General features: G+C 39.7%; 1 protein-coding gene and 1 pseudogene across 13 annotated transcripts in view; one reads left to right on the plus strand and one right to left on the minus strand.

The window, feature by feature from the left end:
* Positions 1-26,436, minus strand: part of RYR2 (ryanodine receptor 2) — an 820,811-nt gene that overhangs the window by 587,846 nt on the left and 206,529 nt on the right. For all 13 annotated transcript variants that reach the window (XR_015157121.1, XR_015157120.1, XR_015157122.1 and 10 more), the window contains exon 2: positions 12,980-13,099. Coding sequence is in view for 10 of the 13 variants with exons in the window: in XM_086382784.1 (XP_086238910.1) it covers positions 12,980-13,099 (120 nt within the window). In the remaining 3 variants the exon portion in view is untranslated. The remainder of the gene's footprint in view (positions 1-12,979; positions 13,100-26,436) is intronic.
* LOC147343131 (kinesin-like protein KIF11 pseudogene) lies at positions 6,651-8,692 on the plus strand (annotated as a pseudogene).

Raw genomic sequence — 26,436 nt, forward strand, 5'->3', positions numbered from 1 at the left:
ATTTTTACTATATTCAAGACTTTGACCTAACATTTATTTAATAATGTAGTTTGCAATTTTCAAGTAGAAGGAACATAAAAGTCCCTTTGGGAGCTTTTTTTTTTTTTAATTTTTAGTTTTGTTTTTAGAAGTCCTGTTTGTTTTATTGCTGTTCTTTGGAATTGACTGAGCTTTTCTTTGTGGGCTAAAATGTGGTCAATATTCTTTAATGTTGTATCATGTTTTGATATGAGAGTGTCATGTTGGTCTCATAAATGAGTTAGGAAATATTCCTTCTGCATCAATCAACTGAAGAAGATTATAAAGAATTAGTATAGTGTCTTCCTTAAATGTGTGATAGAATTCACCAGTGAATAATCCACTAGGCCTGATGCTTTCTGTCTGGAAAGTTATTGAATGAATTCATATAAATATATTTGGACACAGTATTACTATTATTATTTTCAAAGATCTGCTAAGGAAATTAAGAATAAGAAAAATAACACTTTTTATTTTCACTTATTCATTCTCTGGTGCTCTTGCTTTCTTGCTAAAAATCTGAGTTGCTGACCTATATATTTTCCTTATTACTGAAGAACTTATTTAACATTTCTTACAAAGCAGGTCTACTGGCAAAAAAACTCCCTGAATTTCTGTTTATCTGAGAAACTCTTTATCCAATCTTCATTTTGATGGGTAGTTTTGCAGGATACTGAATTCTAGGTTGGCAGAGTTCTGTTGTTGTTTTCCCTCAACACTAAATATTTCACGACTGTCTCTTCTTGTTTCCAATGGTGTTTTGAGAAGTTGAATGTAACACTTATCTTTGCTCCTTTATAGGGACATTTTTGCCTCTGGCATCTCTCTGGACTTTTAAATTTTCTGTACACTGAAAATGATACGCCTACATGTAGGGGTTTTTCATTTATTCTTCTTATAATTTTCTGAACTTCCTGTATCTGTGGCTGTCTGACATTAATTTGCCAAAATCATCAGTCTTTATTATTTCATATATTTCTTCTATTCCTTTCTTCATGATCCTAGAGAACTTTTGTAGTTGCCCTATAGTTCTCAGATACTCTATTCTGTTTGGTTTTTCTTTCAGTAATTTTTCTTTTTATCAGTCTTGCAGGCTTCTTTTGAAGTACTCTCAAGCTCAGAAATTGTTTGCTCAGAAAATTCCCATTTATTCATAAGCCTATCAAAGGCATTCTTGATTTTGGTTCCAATGTCTTGGATCTCCAGCATTTCTTTTCCATCGTTTCCTAGAATTTCCACCTCTCTGCTTACATTGCCCATCTGTCCTTGCAGGCTATCTACCTTATCCATTGGAACCTTTAGCACAGTAATCATGTTTCTTATAAATTCCTGGTTTAAAAGTTGTAAGTCTAATGGATAGATATTATTCTGTTCCTTATCCTCTCTCTGACACAGAAAATTACATTGATATACATAAAGGAAAACTGTAAATGATTATATGCTGCTGCTGCTAAGTCACTTCAGTCATGTCCGACTCTGTGCGACCCCATAGACGGCAGCCATCAGGCTCCACTGTCCCTGGGATTCTCCAGGCAAGAACACTGGAGCGGGTTGCCATTTCCTTCTCCAGTGCATGAAAGTGAAAAGTGAAAGTGAAGTCACTCAGTCGTGCCCGACTCTTAGCGATCCCATGGACGGCAGCCTACCAGGCTCCTCCATCCATGGGATTTTCCAGGCAGGAGTACTGGAGTGGGGTGCCATTGCCTTCTCCGAAATGATTATATAAATAAATGTAATTAAATTGCTCCACTTATATAGTATATATAAATTATACATGATTATTTATAAATTATACATGATTATATACAAATTATGTATGATTATATATAATTACATTCATATATATAACTATATATATGTGTGTGTGTATATACTTTAAAAGCAAAGAGACAAATAAGGAGCAGAATTAAGTCTAATAAACAGATAAAGATTGAAACGACCTTTCTTGTATCCTTAGGAAAGGAGGGCGGGACAGCATAGCTTTTGTAACTTCATGGTCCTATAGCAACTTGTTCTGCTGTTTTCACCCACTGGACAAAGCAAGGACTTTTTGATATGAGATCTATTGGTTGTCTCCCTGCCCTACTTTTACCTGGCCCTTCTCTAGCCTTTGTCCCTTCAACCTTGCTCCATCTGAACTGGATTCCCAACAATTTTCCCTCAGAGGAGGACTCGGTCATTGGAAGAGCCTTAGTGGTTGGTTTCACAAGTCTACAGGCCAAGATTGCTCTAGAAACTTCCCTCCTTATCACAGCTCCTTTGCGTCTTTCTAGTTTTAGCTGCCAGTTTCACGTAGTCCCCCATGATTTCTATTTAATACTTGTTACCAGTTTCCAAAGATGGCAGAAATCACGTTGTCTTCCCTGTACTTCCTCCTCTTCACTTACTGCCACCAGATTTGGGATAACTTGTCACCTAGGTTTTCTTAGATATTATATTGTCTGTGGGTTTCACGTTTTCCCATCAGCACACATCTGTTTTTATGTAGAGATTCAAAGAGAGTAATAACTATGACTCTCTAATAACTTCTAATTTCTCCATAAACTTTTAATAATAATAAGGTGGGTATCTCTGAAAATCACTAAAATAAACAAAAATGTCTTTCATATAAAGAGTACACAGTAAGCATCCATAATTATGAATTACAAATAACCAATTAAACATATCAGATATAATGTTTACATTTTCTGCAAGAAAATATATGCTAGAATTATGAAACATTCTCTTTCAGGAAGAGATTAGCCTGAATAAGTATCCTAGGAGACTGAAACAGTCTTTTGAAAAAGTAAGTCTTGCATTTGATTAGAAGTTTCTGTAGCTTAAGATATTTCTGGGATCATTTCCAGGAACACATACATAATTTACAGTGACTGACCACTCAATGCTAACAATAATTCTGTTCTCCCAACCTTTATAATAAATGCAGGAGAACCAATTTGAGAGGTAAAAAAAGGCAATCTCTCATTTTCTACCAATGAATGTCAAATTCAAATGCATCTGCATGAAACAAATCAGTATCTAAAGTTTGATAGTTTAAACAGGAAATGAAATCTACAGCTTTGACTCTTTGTTATTATAAAAAATTAGAAGTGTATTTTATAAAAGTATGTCCTAAGACTAGTGGTTCCCTTTCAAATTTAATAATCTATTAAATGTTATAAATCACTTACTTCTGCTTCATACTAAGAAATAAGAACATAAATGATCTATACCCAGTGTCCTCAGAGAATTCAGAAGCTGCTACATGTAGCTGGGAGTATGCTGCTGCTGCTGCTGCTAAGTAGCTTCAGTGGTGTCCAACTCTGTGCGACCCCACAGACGGCAGCCCACCAGGCTCCCCAGTCCCTGGGATTCTCCAGGCAAGAACACTGGAGTGGGTTGCCACTTCCTTCTCCAACCTTTATAATAAATGCAGGAGAACCAATTAGAGAGGTAAAAAAAGTATACATACTTACAAATTCAGGGAGAGAAGGTGCTGTGGATATTACACAGAATTAAGCCCAACTGACAATATAATAGCAACATAAACAAATCATTTGAGAAAAACAGTCCATAAGAGGGACTGTTGTAGATAGACTTTGGAGAACAAGCAGTATTTAACTGGCAGGAAAACTAAAGGAAGGATATACAATTTAGTGAGAACAAAGTAAAACGGAAGTATGAAAAAAGCAAAACAATACGGACATAATAGGGAATTGTCAAGTAATCTGAGTAGGGGAAAGAAAAGAGTATTTATGCTGTAACAAATATAAAAAAAAGCTCAGAGCGGTTTACTAGACTTCAATTGCTATTTTACTCTATGCTTGATAAACAATTTCAGTATCTCATCCTAAACACAAATTTTCAGATAAACCAAAAAGAATAAGGGAGCACAACAAGAACAAAACAAATGGCTGAAATGGTCAGTGCATTATGTCATCAGTCACAACTATGAGCCAAGTAGCCCTTGATGTACATAACTGTGTAAGTTTTTGCTGAAGTATCAATGATTACAGTACTATATTTATTTCAGGTACACTAACAGAGTATATTAAATAGAATGTTCTGCTTATGTTCACTTCTAGGATTTTATGGCTTCAGGTCTAAGATTTAGGTGTTTTATCCATTTTGAATTTATTTTGTATATGGTATATGGAAACATTCTAATCTCATTCTTTTACAAGTAACTGTCCAGTAGTCCTAGCACCACTTATTGAAGACACTGTTTTTAATCCATTGATATTCTTATCTCATTTGTCATAGACTACTTGACAGTAGGTGCTTGGCTTTATTTCTGGGCTCTCTATTCTGTTCCATGCTGCTGCTGCTGCTGCTAAGTCGCTTCAGTCGTGTCCGACTCTGTGTGACCCCATAGACAGCAGCCCACCAGGCTCCCCGTCCCTGGGATTCTCCAGGCAAGAACACTGGAGGGGGTTGCCATTGCCTTCTCCAATTCATGAAACTGAAAAGTGAAAGTGAATTCACTCAGTCGTGTCTGACTGCTAGCGACCCCATGGACTGCAGCCTACCAGGCTCCTCCATCCAAGGGATTTGCCAGGCAAGAGTACTGGAGCGGGTTGCCGTTGCCTTCTCTGATTCTGTTCCATAGCCCTATGTATTTCTTTTTATGTCAGTACCATGTTATTTGATTACTGCAGCTTTGTAGTATAGTCTGAAGTCAGGAGCATAATACCGCCAGCTTTATTCTTTTTTCTCAAAACTGCTTTGGGATTGTTTCCATATACATTTTAGGATTATTTGTTCTAGCTCTGTGATAAATGTCATGGGTATATGACAGGGATTCAGTTTAGTTGCTCAGTTGTGTATGACTCTTTGCGACTCCCAGGGACTGCAGCACGCCAGGCCTCCCTGTCCATCACCAACTTCCAGAGTTTAGTCAAACTCATGTCCATTGACTCAGTGATGCCATCCAACAATGTTATCCTCTGTTGTCCCCTTCTCCTCCTACCTTCAATCTTTCCCAGCATCACGTGGCCAAAGTATTGAACTTTCAGTTTCAGCATCAGTCCTTCCAATGAATATTTAGGACTGATTTCCTTTAGGATTGACTGGTTAGATCTTTTAGTCCAAGGGACTCTCAAGAGTCTTCTCCAACACCATAGTTCAAAAGCATCAAATTTTCGGCACTCAGCTTTCTTTATACTCCAACTCTCATATCCATACATGCTGCTGCTACTGCTGCTGCTGCTAAGTTGCTTCAGTCGTGTCCAACATGACTACTGGAAAAACCATAGCTTTGACTAGATGGATCTTTGTGGGCAAAATAATGTCTCTGCTTTTTAATATGCTGTCTAGGTTGGTCATAACTTTTCTTCCAAGGAGCAAGCATCTTTTAATTTCATGGCTGCAGTCACCATCTGCAGTGATTTTGGAGCCCAAGAAAATAAAGTCTGTCACTGTGTCCACTGTTTCCCCATCTATTTCCCATGAAGTGATGGGACCAGATGCCATGTAGATTGCTTTAGGTGGTAGAGACATTTACCAATATTATTTCTTCCAATTTATGAATGAAATATATTTCTTTGTATCATCTTCAATTTCCTTCAACAAAGTTTTATAGTTTTCATGGCAAAGGTCTTGTCACCTCCTTAGTTTATTCCTGGGTATTTTATAATTTTTGATGCAATTTTAGACAGGATTGTTTCTGTTTTCTGTTTCTGACATTTCATCATTAGCAAATAGTAAGCAGGGCTAGAGTGTTCACTGGGCTCAGGCCGTGGCATGCAATAGCGAAGGTGAGGGAAACCAAGCAGCCATCTCCACAGTTTTCAATCTGCCCTCTCCACCCCGCTTTAGGAGCAAGCTAGCGCATGCCCACAGCTCATGAGCAAAATCTGGGCTTCCCATAGCCCTCCTGTGAGTCCCACCAGCTCTCCAACCAGCAAAGAAACTCAAGTTCCCTGTGCCAGACCCCTGGGCTGGGACACGCAACATGTGGCTAGAACTGCTCACTCCCCGAGACAAATCTCCACCTGTATAATTTCTCTTTTCCTCTGAGTCCCCTTCTAAAGGCACAGGTCCCAACCTGATCACTTCTCTTCCCTTCTTACAAGATTCCGTGTGGATCTTTCTTACATCCTTGGTTGTACAGGACTCTAAGCCAGTTTCTAGTTAGTTTTCAGTGAGAAATGTTCCACATTTAAATGTATTTTTGATGTGCTTGTTGGGAGAGGTGAGCTTCACCTCCTTCTACTCCATCTTGGTGGATCTCAATATTAACTGGATGCCTGGCCTATTTCAGTGCCTTGACTACTACATGCCACCCCTACTAGAGAATCGAGAGAATTCATTTTTAGTACTGGAAATCAGCTCTTATATTAAAGACCAAGGCAACGACAGCCAGTACTGTGAAAAATCAAAACCTAGCTAACTGGCCTGCCTGGTTCTAGCCACTACAAAATACCAGAAACCACAGGGAAAGTACTAAATATTAAATTCTTGATATGCTTTCTAAGAAGAATATTTTTCACAACTGATACCTAGCACAGTAATTTTCACAAAGAGAATGCTCAATAAACATTTGTCAAATTAAAAATAAATCAAGGCAGGGCTATAAAATGCATAATGTTATGTCACCCATCATTGTAACATTAGTAACATGACTTGGCACTAAATTATTTTAATAAATCATATATAGACATTGTTCCATTGTTCACAGAATAATCAAAGGGGTACTGTGTCATTAAGAATCAGGGATTCGGGTTTCCTGGGCTTGGAACGGAGACTAGGTTTGTGGCTGGGGGGTTCGGGCTGGTGTGGGGCGGGCGCATCGGAAATTGATGGCGATTTCCGAAAGCGTGCCAGTGCCCGGCAAGGGAGGAGGGCGCCCGGCTCCGTGGCCCGGCCTTCTTTGGGGGCGGTCGTGGCGTCTCAGCCGAGCTCATCTGCAGGGGTGGGCGGAGAGCATCCAGGTGGTGGTGAGATGCAGACCATTTAATTTGGCAGAGCGGAAAGCTAATGCCCATTCGGTAGTAGAATGGGATCATGTGTGGAAGGAAGTCAGTGTTCGAACTGGAGGACTGGCGGACAAAAGCTCAAGGGAAACATACACTTTTGATACGGTTTTTGGAGCAAATACTAAACAAATTGACATTTACCGAAGTGTTGTTTATCCAATTCTGGATGAAGTTATTATGGGCTATAATTGCACTATTTTTGCATATGGCCAAACCCACGCTGGAAAAACCTTTACAATGGAAGGTCAAAGGCCCCCTAATGAAGAGTATACTTGAGAGGAGGATCCTTTGGCTGGTATAATTCCACATACTCTTCATCAGATTTTTGAGAAACTTACTGATAATGGTACTGAATTGTCAGTAAAAGTGTTGCTATTGGAAATCTATAATGAAGAGCTCTTTTATCTCCTTAGTCCGTCTTCTGATGTTTCTGAGAGCCTGCAGATGTTTGATGATCCCCATAACAAGAGGGGAGTGATAATCAAAGGTTTAGAAGAAATTACAGTATCCAACAAGGATGAAGTCTATCAAATTTTGGAGAAGGGGGCAGCAAAAAGGACAGCCAAGCAACTTTGATGAATGCCTATTCTAGTCTATCCCGCTCAGTTTTCTCTGTTACAATACCTATGAAAGAAACTACAGTTGATGGAGAGGCGCTTGTTAAAACTGGAAAGCTGAACCTGGTTGATCTTGCAGTCAGTGAGAACATTGGCCATTCTGGAGCAGTTGACAAGAGAGCTCGGGAAGCTGGAAATATCAATCAGTCCCTGTTGACTCTGGGAAGGGTTATTACTGCTCTTGTAGAAAGAACACCTCATGTTCCTTATCGAGAACCTAAACTGACTAGAATCCTCCAGGACTCTCTTGGGGGACATACAAGAACATCTATCATTGCAACAGTTTCTCCTGCATCTCTCAATCTGGAGGAAACTCTGAGTACATTGGAATATGCTCATAAAGCAAAGAACATACTCAATAAGCCTGACATTAACCAGAAACTCACCAAAAAAGTTCTGATTAAGGAATATACAGAAGAGAGAACATCTGAAACAGGATCTTGCTGCAACTTGTGAAAAAAATGAAGTGTACATTTCTGAAGAAAATTTTAGAGTTTTGAGTGGAAAACTAACTGTTCAAGAGGAAGAAATTGTAGAATCGGTTGAAAAAATTGCTGCTATTGAGGAAGAGCTAAATAGGGTTACAGAATTGTTTATGGATAGTAAAAATGAACTTAACCAGTGCAAATCTGACCTGCAAAGACAGACACAGGAACTTGAAACCACTCAAAGACATTTGCAGGAAACGAAATTACAGCTTGTTGAAGAAGAATGTATCACCTCAGCTTTGGAAAGTACTGAGAGACTTCACGATGCTGCCAACAGGTTGCTCAACGCAGCTGAAGAAACTACAAAACATGTATTTGGTCTCCATTCTAAACTGGATCGTAAGAAGGCAGTTGATCAGCATAACGCAACAGCTCAAGACTTTTTTGGCAAAAACTTGATTCAGTTCAGTCGTTCAATCATGTTCGACTCTTTGCGACCCTATGAATCCCAGCACGCCAGGCCTCCCTGTCCATCACCAACTCCCGGAGTTCTTTCAGATTCACATTTATTGAGTCAGTGATGCCATCCAGCCATCTCATCCTCTGTCATCCCCTTCTCCTCCTGCCCTCAATGCCTCCCAGCATCAGAGTCTTTTCCAATGAGTCAACTCTTCTCATGAGGTGGCCAAAGTATTGGAGTTTCAGCTTCAGCATCATTCCCTCCAAAGAAATCCCAGGGCTGATCTCCTTCCTGACTGGTTGGATCTCCTTGCAGTCCAAGGGACTCTCAAGAGTCTTCTCCAACACCACAGTTCAAAAGCATCAGTTCTTCGGCACTCAGCCTTCTTCACAGTCCAACTCTCACATCCATACATGAGCATTGGAAAAACCATAGCCTTGACTAGATGGACCTTTGTTGGCAAAGTAATGTCTCTGATTTTGAATATGCCATCTAGGTTGGTCATAACTTTCCTTCCAAGGAGTAAGCGTCTTTTAATTTCATGGCTGCAATCACCATCTGCAGTGATTTTGGAGCCCCAAAAAATAAAATCTGACACTGTTTCCACTGTTTCCCCATCTATTTCCCATGAAGTGATGGGACCAGATGCCATGATCTTCATTTTCTGAATGTTGAGCTTTAAGCCAACTTCTTCACTCTCTTCTTTCACTTTCATCAAGAGGCTTTTTAGTTCCTCTTCATTTCTGCCATAAGGGTGGTGTCATCTACATATCTCAGGTTATTGATATTTCTCCCGGCCATCTTGATTCCAGCTTGTGTTTCTTCCAGTCCAGCGTTTCTCATGATGTACTCTGTATAGAAGTTAAATAAGCAGGGTGATAATATACAGCCTTGACTTACTCCTTTTCCTATTTGGAACCAGTCTGTTGTTCCATGTCTGGTTCTAACTGTTGCTTCCTGACCTGCATATAGATTTCTCAAGAGGCAGGTCAGGTAGTCTGCTATTCCCATCTCTTGAGGAATTTTCCACAGTTTCTTGTGATCCACACAGTCAAAGGCTTTGGCATAGTCAATAAAGCAGAAATAGATGTTTTTCTGGAACTCTCTTGCTTTTTCCATGATTCAGTGGATGTTGGAAATTTGATCTCTGGTTCCTCTGCCTTTTCTAAAACCAGCTTGAACATCTGGAAGTTCACGGTTCACATATTGCTGAAGCCTGGCTTGGAGAATTTTGAGCATTATTTTGCTAGCGTGTGACATGAGTGCATTTGTGTGGTAGTTTGAGCATTCTTTGGCATTGCCTTTCTTTGGTATTGGAATGAAAACTGACCTTTTCCAGTCCTGCGGCCACTGCTGAGTTTTCCAAATTTGCTGGCATATTGAGTGCAGCACTTTCACAGCATCATCTTTCAGGATTTGAAATAGCTCAACTGGAATTCCATCACCTCCACTAGCTTTCTTTGTAGTGATGCTTTCTAAGGCCCACTTGACTTCACATTCCAGGATATCTGGCTCTAGGTCAGTGATCACACCATCGTGATTATCTGGGTCATGAAGATCTTTTTTGTACAGTTCTTCTGTGTATTCTTGCCACCTCTTCTTAATATCTTCTGCTTCTGTTAGGTCCATACCATTTCTGACCTTTATCGAGCCCATCTTTGCATGAAGTGTTCCCTTGGTATCTCTAATTTTCTTGAAGAGATCTCTAGTCTTTCCCATTCTATTGTTTTCCTCTATTTCTTTGCATTGATCACTGAGGAAGGCTTTCTTATCTCTTCTTGCTATTCTTTGGAACTCTGCATTCAGATGCTTATATCTTTTCTTTTCTCCTTTGCTTTTCACTTCTCTTCTTTTCATAGCTATTTGTAAGGCCTCCCCAGACAGCCATTTTTCTTTTTCATTTCTTTTCCATGGGGATGGTCTTGATTCCTGTCTCCTGTACAATGTCACGAACAGTTTGTTTAATAATATGGAAGAATTAATTAAGGATGGCAGCATGAAACAAAAGGCCACGCTAGAAGTTCACAAGACCTTGTTTGGTACCCTGCTGACTTCCAGTGTCTCTGCATTAGACACTATTACTGCAGCAGCACTTGGATCTCTTATATCGATTCCAGAAAATGTGTCTACACTTGTTTCTCAGATGTCTAATATGATATTGAAAGAACAGTCATTAGCAGCAGAAAGTAAAACTGTACTTCAGGAATTGATTAACGCAGGAAAATATGAAAACAGGAAGGTCTGGTTCCTTCAGAAAATTGCAAACAAAATCCCTCTCCTCGGACTGCGCATGAAGAAGCTCGGCAGCAAAGCCCAGGGCTCGGAACCCTGAAGCTCCCCCTATCTGCGTCTTGCCACCACTTGGACGTTCTTCCCTTTTCCGTCAGATGGCTGGATGGCATCACCGACTCAGTGGACATGAGTTTGAGTGAACTCTGGAAACTGGTGATGGACAGGGAGGCCTGGCGTGCTGCGATTCATGGGGTCACAAAGAGTCGGACACGACTGAACTGAACTGAAGACAGTGCTGTGGAAGCACAGAAAAGAGAGGTCCAAAGCAAGCCCCTTTCTCGGAGGAAGCATCCAGAATTGTCTTGAAGAATACTTAGGAAATGTTAAGGCCACCACAGGTACTAAATCGTGATGAAAAAGACACTGAATGTTACTTTAGGACTATGAATTTATCCTTTGAGTGATGAGAACTCGTCCCTGCCAAATGATTCCAAGCAAGAAAATAAGGTCAGATTTGCGTTTTCCAACCACGGTCCTGCAGTAGCTGTTGAAGGCTCAATCTACGTGGCTCAGCATCCCGCAGGCCTCTCAAGGAGTTTGTGCAAACACCCAAAGCCGTCAGCCTATAACTCCCTGCAGGCGACGCTACCCAGCTCCTCTCGCGCTCAGTGACTGCCTGCTTCCGTAGGAGAGTACTCTGGGCGTTTTGGCAGTGTTTATGGTTACTCGACCTGATTAGATGTGGGTCGCAGACCCAGGAAATAAAGAATCATGGGCCTGTGCTAATAAAAATAATAATAATAATAATAATCAGGGATTCAAATCAAAAGACTGAGGTGTTAAGTGTGAAAATTTGCCATTATCAATGCTGTGGCATCAAGTCACAGGAAGCCTCTGGTCTAATACCTGTTGTCTCTCAGCCATCCATGCCCTCAAGTGTACAGTGAAGAGAACAGCAATAACTATGCATAGCATACTCTTATTGTGACAATCAGATGCGATCATGCATGTCAAATGACTCTGTAAACTAAAAAGTGCTACCCAAAAGATTAATAAACTGACTGTTTTCTGGTTGACTGTCTACCTGCAGAGGTATCTGCCTTTCCTCTCTTTCCTTTATTCTATACACTCTGATCTTTCAGCACACCCTCTAAATCCTCCAAGCATATTCCCAACCCCTCACTAAGTTTCCTCACCATCACTGCTTCTCATCAAAAGACCCAGCAGTTGCCCTGCAAACTTCTGCAGGCACCTTCCAGTGCTCTGCCCGCTTTTAATCTTAATCTTTCCACATTCTCTAATCCAGTGGTCCCCAATCTTTTTGACACCCAGGACCAGTCTCACAGAAGACAATTTTTCCACCAACAAAGGGGCAGGGATGGTTCAGGTGGTAATGCAGGCAATGGGGAGGGCTGGATGAAGCTTAGCTAGCTCACCCACCACTCACCTCTTGTGGTGAGGCCCAGTTTCCTGAGAGGCCACAGACTGGTCTGCAGACCAGGTGTTGGTGACCCCTGCTCGAATCCACAAAAAAGTCAAATCAATCTTTTAAATATTACATAGAACTGCATTGCTCACCTGATCCAATGGCCTCCTTTCTTACTAGGAAAAAATATCAACTATGGGGTTGGCCAATAAGTTTGTCTGGGTTTTCCCATAAGATGTAACATAAAAACCCAAACATTTTGGTCAATCTAATACTAACCAAGGGCTGGTAGGCCCTTCACCTCCCCTCACTAGTGGCCCCATTCATGGTACCAGAGCTGCAGTGCCTATTGGTCCTTCCTCCAAGAGACTGTAAGCACGTTCTTAATGAGGGGCCCTTGCATTGCCTGGTCTCTCTTTCCAGAATGGTCAGGAACTTACTACTTCTCCCTTTCTCACTCCACTCAGCTCAAACGTCACTGTCTCAGAATGGCCTTCCCTCCATACTCTTTGCAAAAGTCCTTACCTCAGCACTCTCCACCCTGTCACTCTGCTTTTCTTCAGAGCCCGTATTGGTTCTGAAATTATTACCATGTTTACTTATCCCCTGGGATATAAATAGCATGGGAGCAAAAAGACTCTGTCTCTTCCTGTTAACAATTGCATCTGAGTTATTTACATGGATTAGGGGCTCAATTGAAAAGTGCTTAATGGATAGTGAAAAGACTGTTCAATTTCCTTTAGTTGATGTGTTCCGCAGAAAACCGAAGAGTGCCCACAAATAACTTCAACGCCACTATTAAAACCTCAATGTTTGAATGGACTGAAAAGGCTTTACCTCACCTTGGAATTCGAAGTGGACTCCAAGAAGCAAAGTCTGTTGCCAAATCCTTCTGCCGCCAAGCATAGTTTCTGTTGTTCTTTGTGGATGGTCGCGGTACACTGCAGGACCACTTCATCATCCTGCAAAAGGAGAAAAACAGGGAAACAGTGAGATTTGGCATGACTCAGCCAAACTCAGATCTCGAAATTGTTATTTTAGTGCATTTTAAAAATCAAAGCAAAGTGAATCTAAGAACTGTCCTTCCCAAATCCGCACAATCAAGTCCTAGAGCATTTTTATTTATCAAAAAAAGACAACCGGATAAGAAAGCTGTGGTACATATACACAATGGAGTATTACTCAGCCATTAAAAAGAATACATTTGAATCAGTTCTAATGAGATGGATAAAACTGGAACCTATTATACAGAGTGAAGTAAGCCAGAAAGAAAAACACCAATACAGTATACTAACACATATATATGGAATTTAGAAAGATGGTAACAATAACCCTGTGTACAAGACAGCAAAAGAGACAACGATGTATAGATCAGTCTTATGGACTCTGTGGGAGAGGGAGAGGGTGGGGAGATTTGGGAGAATAGCATTGAAGCATGTATAATATCATGTATGAAACGAGTCGCCAGTCCAGGTTCGATGCACGGTACTGGATGCTTGGGGCTGGTGCACTGGGACGACCCAGAGGGAGGGTAGGGGAGGGAGGAGGGAGGTGGGTTCAGGATGGGGAACACATGTATACCTGTGGCGGATTCATTTTGATATTTGGCAAAACTAATACAATATTGTAAAGTTTAAAAATAAAATAAAATAAATAAAATAAAATAAAATAAAAAGATAACCGGGCGGCAAGAGTCGGAAAAAGTTACTACCATTGAAGAAAATTAACAGCTTTTTGCAATCGACAGAGGCAACCTGAATAGAAAATGGTAAAATACAGGATTTCTATGCTAGAGTTCTTACACACTGCTTTAATACGTCAAAATTATCAAGAAATGCTCTGACATATTCCTAGGACATCGAGTATCATCAAAAATAGAACAGAGTCTACTAGCAGGCTTACAATCACATTGTTCCAAAACTGACTCAGGAAAACAGGTCAGTAACAGAGCTTCTGGGTTCAAATCAACCCAAAAAATCATCTTAGTTCAACCACACACTGGCAACTTGATCCTCTGTGAAATAATCCTGGATTGCTTAAAAATGTACAGAGAGGTGATTTGTTAGTTCAGTCCTCTGAGACCCAACTCTGGGTTTCCAATCAATTAAGTTCACAGAATTAGAGGAAAAACTATACAAGGGAAGGATGATCCACAGGATGACTCAGTACAGGCAGTATGAGCACAGCGAGAAGCATGGGCTTTAGAATTTGCAATAGCTGGGCCCCTATTCCAGTTCTGCCATCGACAAAGTGAGGAGAGAAGTGAGATAAACTTCCACCGTGACTGACATACAAAAGGCCCTACATCAATAAGACATGGGAGATGGCATTATCATCTTTAAACAAAATATATCAATTTAACAGGTGGGGGCAGGAGGAGAAGGGGACGACAGAGGATGAGATGGCTGGATGGCATCACTGACTCGATGGACGTGAGTCTGAGTGAACTCCGGGAGTTGGTGATGGACAGGGAGGCCTGGCGTGCTGCGATTCATGGGGTCACAAAAAGTCGGACACGACTGAGCAACTGAACTGAACTGAAGTGATAAATACCTAAAAAGTCTAACCATTTATATTTTGATATTTCAATCTCAAAGAAACAGTATACCTAACAGAGAAGTAAAAACAAACAAATATACTCATCAACCCTTTTAATTAGAATCAAGGTGAAAAGGGAATATGAGTACATGCTGGAAGACCCGTGGTAGAATGGTAGAGAAGAGGTAATGTGACAAATATTTAAAAGCAGATAACAAGCCCTTTTGGTTAACCTGAGGAAAATGCTATATCCATTGGGAAAGTACAGCTCTAATTTAAAAACCTTTATCAATGCCATGTACTTGCTTTATTTCCTGCGTGGTAGCAGCAGTACCTAATAGCTGGCTTATAGCATCAGTCATAGCCAAGTCCAATCTCTTAATAATTACCTTCCAACTATCCCCCCAGTGCTCATTAATTTCCAGTGAGCATTCAATTGTTGCATTTCAAAAGTCAATTGCTTTAAAAAAAAAAAAAAAGGCTTATTTTCATATAATGAGTACATCTGAAGATTACATCATGTTCAGCATGGCTATAATAAAAAATAATGAAGTATCTTTGTTGCTTATATAATCTGCAAGATCAAAGATACATTGTGTTTGCCAAATAGGTGGTGTTAATAACAAAGTGCTGAATTGTGCTGATGTGTTCAATGCCTTCCCAAATCCCCAATGTCTTTGCTATCTTGTCTCACTGCCTCTGTGGAGTGAACACCAGCATGGAAACTTGGGTAAGACAGACTTCTTTGGATACTAGAGGTGATCTAAATACCAGTTAGGGGTCTTCCCTGGTGGTCCAATGGTTAAGTATCCACCTTCCAATGCAGGGGATACAGGTTTGATCCCTAGTGGGAGAACTAAGATCCCACATGTCACAGGCAACTAAGCCTATGTGTTACAATTAGAGAAGCCCGTGCACTGCAACAAGAAAAGCCTGTGTGCCTCAACAAAGAGCCCATGCAGTCAGAAATCTTTAATAAATATCACTTAGTAAGTAATTACTGCAGTGGACTAATTAAAGACATTTTAAGAATGGGAATAAGAAAATACAACAAGGTACAGGGCAGGTAAGAATAAACAGTGATACCCAGTAAGCTCCAAAAGAAGAGAAGGCACATCACATTTACCAAAAATATAGCATGTATCAGTCCTGGCATTAATTTAACCCTCCCAATATTCCAGCAATATACTGATCATTCATACAAACAAGCAGTTGAGGAAACAGTTGAGGAAAACGAGGCTCAAAGTAAACTGTCACTCACAAACGGCTGATCATACTTATTTCCAAGAATTGGTCATGAAACCTAATTTAACTGAAAGTCCCCAGCCCCACATTGGTTCTGAAGGCTCAAGTGACTTTTACTACTTCTGTTATCTAAAGATGTACTTCTCTATCTTTAACATGCATCCTCTCACTCATGGGTCTTGGGTAGATTCTGCATTTCTAACAAGTGCTCAAGTATGAGGGAGATTCAGAATGAGTCCCAGAAAGGACCCTGATCCCAGAAAAGATGTGATAAGTCTTTTATAAGAGTTTGGAGGCAATCAGTAACAGTCAAATGTAACAGTTAAAATACGTCATGGATTTTGGACAGAACTAGAAATGAGAGCACATGTAGAGATGCTCATTAGTATGTGGTGCTGCTGCTGCTGCTAAGTAACTTCAGTCGTGTCCGACTCTGTGCGACCCCATGGGCTGCAACCTACCAGGCTTCTCTGTCCATGGCATTCTCCAGGCAAGAACACTGGAGTGGGTTGCCATTTCCTTCTCCAACTTACATAAGGGAAAGGAGTAAAGTACTGAACTGTTCCATCAAACCAATAAAACCAGCTCACTGTGCAGTTTCCTTCCGATTTAGTACCTCGACATTGTGTGATGTAGCGCTTAGTCAAGAAATAACACAATTCAGGGAGCTCCACCACACCACCAACAAAACAGCCTATGACTACAACTTTCAACCATGATCCAACCTTGATGGATAGAACCTAGCTTGACACACACAATAAGATTTTCCCCAGTTTCTCTGGAAGCTGTGGGGTTCCTTTTTGACAAAAAGTAAAATCGTCTCAAGGCACGGTTTTTCTCCAGAACCACTGAGGTTTGAGAGCCTACTGACTATGCATTTGAAAAGTTTTGACAAGTAGCTTTATTTTTAATTATTATAACCAATGTACAATAAATAAATCTGGCTATGGTCGACACATACATATGTGTATCGGATATTGGTACACACACTCACACACGAAATCTATCCAAAAAGAAAGATTAAACAGTGCCCGAAACTGATTGGATCCAGACAGTTAACACTGCTCAGGTAACAGAACAAGAAGGATACATTAAAATATGACTTTGGGGGTCATAAAGCATCTTCTAAATCAGTCTTTGCTACCCAGGCCTTGGGGTCCAGACTGCTAACTTAACTATCATTTCTTGTGTTCATATTTTGGTCGCATGTGCCCTTGGTGTGCCTCAACCTGTAAAAACTAAAATCACCCTTCAATACTCACCACCTTTTGGTATACTTTGTTTTTTGAGTTCCTAGCACCTAGGGCAACAGATTTTGATTCAACTCACAAGAAATCACATTGCAGGAAAAAATTCTACAAAAATGAATTGTTCTTCTGTTTCATTATTTCACTTTCTTAAATTTCAAAGTCTGTTAACTACTCAACCATGAATGACTAGCCTTAGAAGATACTAATATCTTGCTGTTTCCAGAAATACTTGAACCTACACCAATCCCAAAACAAACATGAAGAAACAAAATTACTAATCTTGTTTTATAACATTCTGAATAATGAATTGTGAATAAAGAAATCTTTTAGAAGAAACTTCATAAACAATTAGATAAATGGCAGAGCTTAAGAGACATCCAGCATATAGTCACCAAGTCCTGTGACATCTGCACCATCAGTATCTTTCGACTCCATTACTCTCTCACCACCTGAGCTACAATCAGCTCTTACTTAGACATCTTCAAAATCTTCAGAACAGCTTTCCATACTGCAAACTCCCTCACAACAGTGCTTCACCTTGAAGTCTCATCATCAGCCCAACCATACTGTTTCCTGGCTTACAATCTTTTACTGGCTTCTCACTTGTCTAAGGAAAAAGACTAAAACCAACCTCTAGCCTAAAAGGCTTTGCACTGCATGGTCTATGCAAGCCCAACATTTCTTCCTACCAACCCTCCTTCATTCCTATGCTCCTACATGACTCTTGTCATTAAACCCATTCTCCACCCTCTAGCTAAGACAATCATCTTTCATATATCAATTCAAACATCTCTTTCAGAGGGTAGCCTTCCCTGACCCACCAGGCTATGGCAATTCCCTTGTTTTGTGTTCCTATGGCACAATTTTCCTTCCTTCAGTTTCCTCGATTGTTACTATGCATTAATGTATGTAATTATAAGAGTATACAGTGTCTAACACTGTGCCTGGCAAATATATACAATAAATGATTATTTAACATAATCCACTTTACGATTATTCAGAAACATGAACTGCCATGCTGACAACTGGAGTTGCTTTCTAAAATTGCCAAGGTAAGAAACTATTTAATTTCCCAAATTAAGGTGAGCATTATACAATCCCATTAAATGATTTCATAGTTACATGTGCCAGGAAATAGGGCATTTTGGGAGAAAATCACAGATCCTATCACATTCATGAGAAATTTTAATGTATCACAAGTGTACACTGGATCAATGAATAAAAGCAATTGAGTCCTTCATTTTCCCCCTATTTCCATATAAACACCATAAAAATTAGACTACAACTCTTTCCATATATAATCTAAGCTATCCAAGCATAATGTACTTTTGAAAAGTCCAAAAATGCTTTTAATAACTCTGGTCATTAAAAAGTCCCTTATCACACCAAGTACTTTCCTTAGGCTCTGATTAGGCTTATCTTTCAAAATGTTTATCCAGGTTTAAACCTTCCATAACTGATCCTCTCCTTTAGTTACATCCTGATAATTTTGCCACAGTTAGCCCTAACTCAAAAAGTTCACCATGGGTAGTGTATCCAATGCTATCTGTCAAGCAGGTCAGATAAAACTCTATGAAAACCAGGTATCCAATGAAAATAAACAGCTTAGTTAAAACCTGAGGGAATCATAAGACCATTCAATTTACACCTCTGCACATAGTAAATACTTCATAAGTATATGTTGGATTGAATTCCTTTTGTTAAATGCTCCTGTATTTTTCCTGTGATCTTTCTTACAGCTCTTAAGTGTAGAGATCAATTATTTACAGGGGGGAAAGCCAGCACTACAATACTGCATTCCAGGCAATTTTACAATGAGTAAATAAGACATGATTTCTATAACAAATGCTGCCAAGTCTGCTGGAATGGTACAAGATGGAAAATAATTATCAAATAACACCACCAACAGCTTCTTTCAAACATTCATAACTGAAATATTTTCTGAGGACATAATGTATGCTAGGAAATGTTCTAAGCCCTTGAGAAAATTTAGTAAATAAATCAAAGAACTCTGAACTTATTAGGCTTACCTCCTGGCAGGGAAGAGAGACAATAAACAAAAAGACAATAAGTTCACGAATTATGTTAAAGGTGAAAAGTCTGTGGGGAAAAATGGAACAGGAAAAGGGGATCGTAGTGATGCTGCAGTGGGGGTGATTAAAATTATGAATAAAGTTATCAGGCTTCACTTGGGCAAAGACTTGAAGCAGGGAAGAGGAATCAGTCACATGAGTACTTGCAGAAGGGGCATTCCAGGAAGAAGGAAGGCCTGTGAAAGTCTCTCAAGCAGAAGTGTACCTGGCACGTCCAAGAATAGGGCCGATGTCATTGCAGATGGAATGGAGTAAGCCAGCGGGAGGATGGTGGGAGATGAGGATCCAGATCAATACAGACCCTGAGCCCAGTGTAAAGCCTCTGGCTTTTTCTGAAGGACTGAGGAGCCTGTGCTATGTACTAAATGCAACCTACAGGGAGGTGAAGAAGAAGCAGGGTGACCTCACAGGATCACTGCAACCATTTAGCGGACGTGAAGGTGACTCAGACCACAGTGGGAACAGTGGAGGCAGAGACAAATGATCAAATCCTGGATATGCTTTGCACTGATCTAGGGTCTATTATGTTCCAGAAGCTGTGATAAGTAGTCACAAGTTTATTTCATTTGTTCCATCATCATGTCTACCTTTTCTAGCCTATTGCCAAATAAAATGTTAACTGTACTATTTTGTTTTCTTACAGCAAATATGTAGATAGCAGAACAAATAAGCTAAGAGAATCCAAAGAAAACCAACCCATATCTGTGATCTCACATTGAGTGTATATTTATTCATTTTAAAAATGCAGGCAGTCCTCATTTTGCACATTAGTACAGGACTCTAAAAACTGACTATGCAAAGCAATATCTGGGACAATTACTTATGAATTGTTCCTTGATCTTTAAAATTTTTCATTCAAACATTAAAACTCTCCCCAGTATCAGTTATGAAAGTACAAAAAATAAAATAGTAAAACTAATATTGATTTCAGTTCAGTTCAGTCGCTCAGTAATGTCCGACTCTTTGTGACCCCATGAATCGCAGCACGCCAGGCCTCCCTGTCCATCACCAACTCCCGGAGTTCACTCAAACTCACGTCCATCGAGTTGGTGATGCCATCCAGCCATCTCATCCTCTGTCGTCCCCTTCTCCTCCTGCCCCCAATCCCTCCCACCATCAGAGTCTTTTCCAATGAGTCAACTCTTCGCATGAGGTGGCCAAAGTATTGGAGTTTCAGCTTTAGCATCAGTCCTTCCAAAGAACACCCAGGACTAATCTCCTTTAGGATGGACTGGTTGGATCTCCTTGCAGTCCAAGGGACTCTCAAGAGTCTTCTCCAACACCACAGTTCAAAAGCATCAATTCTTTGGTGCTCAGCTTTCTTCACAGTCCAACTCTCACATCCATACATGAGCATTGGAAAAACCATAGCCTTGACTAGACGGACCTTTGTTGGCAAAGTAATGTCTCTGCTTTTGAATGTGCTATCTAGGTTGGTCATAACTTTCCTTCCAAGGAGTAAGCGTCTTTTAATTTCATGGCTGCAGTCACCATCTGCAGTGATTTTGGAGCCCCCAAAAATAAAGTCTGACACTGTTTCCACTGTTTCCCCATCTATTTCCCATGAAGTGATGGAACCGGATGCCATGATCTTCATTTTCTGAATGTTGAGCTTTAAGCCAACTTTTTCACTCTCCTCTTTCACTTTCATCAAGAGGCTTTTTAGGTCCTCTTCACTTTCTGCCATAAGAGTGGTGTCATCTGCATAATTTTGGTTTAGCATGCTGTAATTGACTACAATAGAAATATGGAGAATGGAAAGTGTTTTATTTCTTCAGAAAACACTTCTCAAGAGTAGTCTGAACAGTGCTTGCTTTATCCTTATGGTAACTGTCCCTCGGGAACGTACATTTCTTCAAATGTCATGGCCAGTGGTCATAATCCCACATTTTTCCGCATTTTCAATGTTATAAAATATCACAGAGTTCTTTAATATGAACATCTTGTCACTGTCACTTCCTCTGGGACATCTCCATCCTTTTGTCACATCTGTTTCCCTCACTTATGTCAGTAAACTCACCTTCGCTCCATTCTCTGGCTGCATGGCTGTATATTCTCAAGCAGCTACAGTGGCCACACTCCTGCATTCACATGTTGCCTCTACAACTCTGTGTTCAATCAGAATTTTCACCACCTTTTGTTTCACTACTGGACCTTCATCTTGTTAGGCAATTCCCATGTATCCATCTGTGTAAAATGTCCTGGGCCATGATCACAGGGAGACAGGAGGGAACACAGCAGCACAGTTGCTGTCTGTGTGTGAAACAGAGAACAGACATGCAGTGACCAATCACCACAGACTCAGAGAAGCGATGTGATTGGCCATGGATCACAACAGGCATCTGGTATCTAGCAGGAATTCACAAACTCAAGAGCCAGCAATGGAGTCTGTACTTTATGCAATGACTCATACTGAATAAATCATAGTAAATGAATGAGCCATTAAGTTGGGGTATCTGTACTATTTAGTTCAATGATGCTAATGGCAAGTTGTATAAATCACAACCATGCCAGGTGCAGGCCACCTATGTTTATTGACAACCTGCTAAAGACAAAGCAATTGGAATATAATATATTTTGAATGCAGAAGTTGGAAAAAACTGCTGACAACTTATATGAAAAGACCCTGATGCTGGGAAAGACTGAAGGTGGGAGGAGAAGGGGACAACAGAGGATGAGATGGTTGGATGGCATCACCAACTCGATGGGCATGAGTTTGAGTGAACTCCGGGAGTTGGTGATGGATAGGGAAGCCTGGCGTGCTGCAGTCCATGTGGTCACAGAGAGTCAGACATGACTGAGTGACTGAACTGAACTGATTGATATTATGTTTATTAGTATGAGTAGGTGACATTATTATGGTTACTTTACAGATGAGAAAAATAGCCATTGTGAGAATTAATCATTTGCCCACATTTACCAGAAAAGTGGTTGAGCAGAATTCAAACCTGGGTCCACCTGACTCTGTGTTACACTCCTAACCTTTGTGCTATACAGCCTCCTGCAATGATACAAAAGAGCTGCACTAACAGTCTAGCTAGGAATCTACCCAGAAAGTAACCCTATTATAATCCCCTGGTTCTTTTTTATCAAATGCTTTAACAATGAGGCTATAGGTAAAGTGAATATAGTTACTGTATGTATCCAGAGTTAATTGTGTTAAAAACAAAACCACATGAAAAGTTTATATAAAATAACAAGCTAAATTTCTTTGAAAAGAGGAGTAGCCAGCAATAGTGAGATGAGAAATAAGGTTGTCTGTATCATTAGTACATAATTAAAATTTAGCCAATAATTAAATTTTAGATTGAGAAAAGGCTATCCAAAGCAGTGCTACTTAATGGGTTTTTAGGTAAGGGGAGAGAAAGGCAATGTAGAAGAGAAAGATCAATATAGACAAAAGAGGAGGAAGGGATCTTGGTAACTTCCATGTTAGAGATGGAAAAATAACTATTTTCTAGGCTACTGTAATGTATTAATATCTGCCATATCCTTTGAAACTCATTAAAATACTTGATAAAATGAAGTTGTTGGCTTAGAACTCAGCAGAGCATCTTTCTTTTCAATTACAGCTGCCCCACATTTCCTTGTTACTTTAAAACTTAGGAAAGAGGAGCTGCAGTAAATCAAGATGGCAGAGGGTCATGGCCCCAGGGCAGGCAAAGGAGGCGGCACTCTGCAGGGAGCTTCAAAACTGTAATGAAACCACCCACAAGGTTGGCCTGATTTTTAGGACCACTATGTTCAAATGATTCTAAACATCGTAGGGGAATACAGTTCTATCCACTTGGATCACTGCTCCTTTTACCACACTCTTTCCTCCACATGTAGATCACACATAGAGTTGCTAAAGCATCAGGAAATCTACACACATACACACTCACATACACATGCACAGAAGCTGGTATATTAAACAGCACAACTAGATACTGCACAAATAATTTTGGATGAAGACACAATCCTATAATCTGATTCCAACGATAGAAGAACAGATGTAGGTTATGATGTACCTGTAAGACCAAACAAAAAAGCCATTTCAGTATCATAATATGATATACCCCATGTATTCCCTAGTGAAATTCTATTTCAAAATATGAAAAAAAACCCTGAAACTTCCCTCATGAATATCACCTAGGATACAGAGATGGCAAACTATACTTTTTAATAAGACAGTAAGGAAGAAGAAAAAGTTTCCCAGAGATCATGAGGTAAAAAATAATGTCTTTGTTCCTACATTATAAATCCTTGAAATCAGTTTCTGAAGTATTCCAAATATTTTTTTAAATGGAATTTTAAAATGATAAAGAGTCTAAAATCGCTTGGATAACATATGAGGTCATGAAGGTAGAATCACAAAAACAGAAGCAGTTACAAAAATTAAGCATTTAATTTGACCTTTGTAATGCAAATTGACATGCAAATAAAAAAATCGTATCTAGAAAGGCTGAACATACTTCAGACACTCTCGGTAATTGTTTTAGGTGAGATAAAGATTAAGGCTGACACACAACGTCACTAACAATGACATCAACATGAAGGTATCCTTACCACTTTTCCACTTCAAAAATAACATGCATAGTATCTACACCTGTGTTCCCAGCCCAGATTTGCTCTGAATGTCCTACTTGAAGATGACCTCATATAATAAGGCTGACTTTGTTAAAGTTCACCTGAATACATGTGCTGAGTATGAGACTGTCATTCGGACTGTCATTCCTGCCTACATGGAATATAGCCACAGAAACAGCTAGTAAAGAAAGGAGTGCTCCTATTTGTACCTACAGCATTGACATCACACAGAAAGACAAGGAGAGTAACTGAGCTCTCAATAATGTCTCCGTGTCACCAGGAAGATGCTCAAGTATAAAGTATTAAGAGACCAAAGGGAGTGCCAGATGCGCTGGCCCCTTAGGAGTCATTCTGCAACACACAGCAAGTCTTAACTATTGTACAAAGTGTTATTGAGATATTATGCTTCTATGAAAAATTAAATGTATTTATTCATATTACTTTCAAATATTCAGTAGCTATACAGAGCAGATGAGACCCATATTTAAGTATAAATATATGTGTATACTCTACATAATATATTGGTTGAGATTGCATGCATATTTTAGAACATTCAAAGTCCTCTTTCTCTTCCTCTTCTAAGCAGAATGGCAGAGACCTGAGGGATAAAGCAGGAGAGCTTCTCAAAGATCCATGCCATACTTGGATTATAGAAACCATGGTTAAGTCCTGAAGAGAAAACAACTGTATATAAATTACCACAACATTTTAAGGATGGATAGTGAAAAGACTGTTAAGGAAGAATGCTGTAAAGATGAAGAAGTAATTTCAGAGGCAATTTTCAAGATCTGAATCTATACATCAAAAACTGTTTCAAGATAGGCAATTTCTGGCTCTTGAGAACACTACCCTTTCTTGATTACATATATAGAAAGACTCTACCTTGCTCTCAAATGTACAAGTCTATGACCTCCAGTAAGTGTATTTTTCCTGTACTGCACAACATGGACAAATGTTTAAGACTAACCAAAAAAATAATTAACAATGGTCTGAATATATATACAATTATACCATCCACAGAAGAATAAACATCAAAGAGTTTTTAGTAAAAATACTGAGTATGAGAAAATATTACTCATAGAAACTGTTCAATCTTTTTTCTGGAATATGTTTTGATATGTCTCTCCCCACTTGCATGTCTGTGCAAGGGTTCACAGCCCAGAATGCATGGATGTAACATTTATTTATGGATTCATAGAACTGCTTTTGAAAAACACAGTGAGATGAGTTTGCAGTTTCAGACTCCAATTTACTTTTGTCATTGGCAATCTTATTAAATTCTGTTCCTATTAATTATAATTCTTTAATTCAAATGGAGATTACTATCCAGTGCACCAAAACATGCATATTTTTATATGCTTTCAGTAAATACCTCAACTTTTCTTGCAATTTGTAAATATTTCCGCTGAGGGCTTTTCTCTGACCTGGGAATGAATCAATGAACCAACAAATTATATCTGACCATTAAACGGTTTCTGATAAGAGTCAGGTTGTACATTTGTACTCTAGAAAGTGAGTATAAGCCAAATAGCAAATTTCAGCTTTTCTGTTGCTTTCACTAAGCTTGACACCAGTATTACACAGATCAGCAAAAGGTTACTTTATACATGAAGCAAAGTCATGATACAAGTATTAGGACCAGCCCTTGAAAAGCTTAGTATTGAACTCCCAAATGCCAGTTTACAAAGGCTCAAATATAATGGATGGAAAACATAAAAGTTACCCCAATAAAGTGAGACACACAAAGTATCTGTTACAGAAATATCTGTGCAAAAAGAGCCCACTAGCGCCCAGTCAGAAACCCAGGATCTAAAACCCCTGTTCAACACTTCTAGCTGTGATCCTGGAGAAGGCAATGGCACCCCACTCCAGTACTCTTGCCTGGAAAATCCCATGGACAGAGGAGCCTGGTAGGCTGTAGTCCATGGGGTGGCTAAGAGTTGGATACGACTGAGCGACTTCCCTTTCACTTTTCACTTTCATGCATTGGAGAAGGAAATGGCAACCCACTCCAGTGTTCTCGCCTGGAAAATCCCAGGGATGGCAGAGCCTGGAGGGCTGCCGTCTATGGGGTCGCACAGAGTCGGACACGACTGAAGCGACTTAGAGAGAGAGCTGTGATCCTAGGTGATTTACTTATTATTCTGTCTTCAGTGTTTTCATCTACTAGATGAAAGTCACATAATGTTATATAATAAGCTTTCTAATAAGAGTTAATATGATAGTAAGTTATATAGTAAGAACTAAGTTATGTGATTATTAATAACTTGTCCACTATACATAACTATTCCTTAATCACTTGTAATATTAAATAATATAAATTAAGTATAAAGCATTACTTTAGCTTTTTGGGGTTGTTTGTTTATTTTTGCCAGGCCATGTGGCTTGTGGGATCTTAATTTCCTAACCAGAAATTGAACACCCTGGGACCTTGGCATGAAAGCACCGAGTCCTAAGCACTGGACCACCAGGGAATTCCCAGACAGTATTACTTTTGGACTAGACAGAGTTTAAATCCCTGATCTCCAGCTTTCCTTTTACAAGTCACTGTGATTGTATCTTCATCTATGAAATGAGACAACACCTACCTTATAGGATTGCTGC

The sequence above is a fragment of the Bos grunniens genome, chromosome 28 (assembly GCF_055505025.1).
Source record: "Bos grunniens cultivar Pamir isolate PY7600 chromosome 28, Bosgru_T2T1.0, whole genome shotgun sequence".
NCBI lineage: Eukaryota > Metazoa > Chordata > Mammalia > Artiodactyla > Bovidae > Bos > Bos grunniens.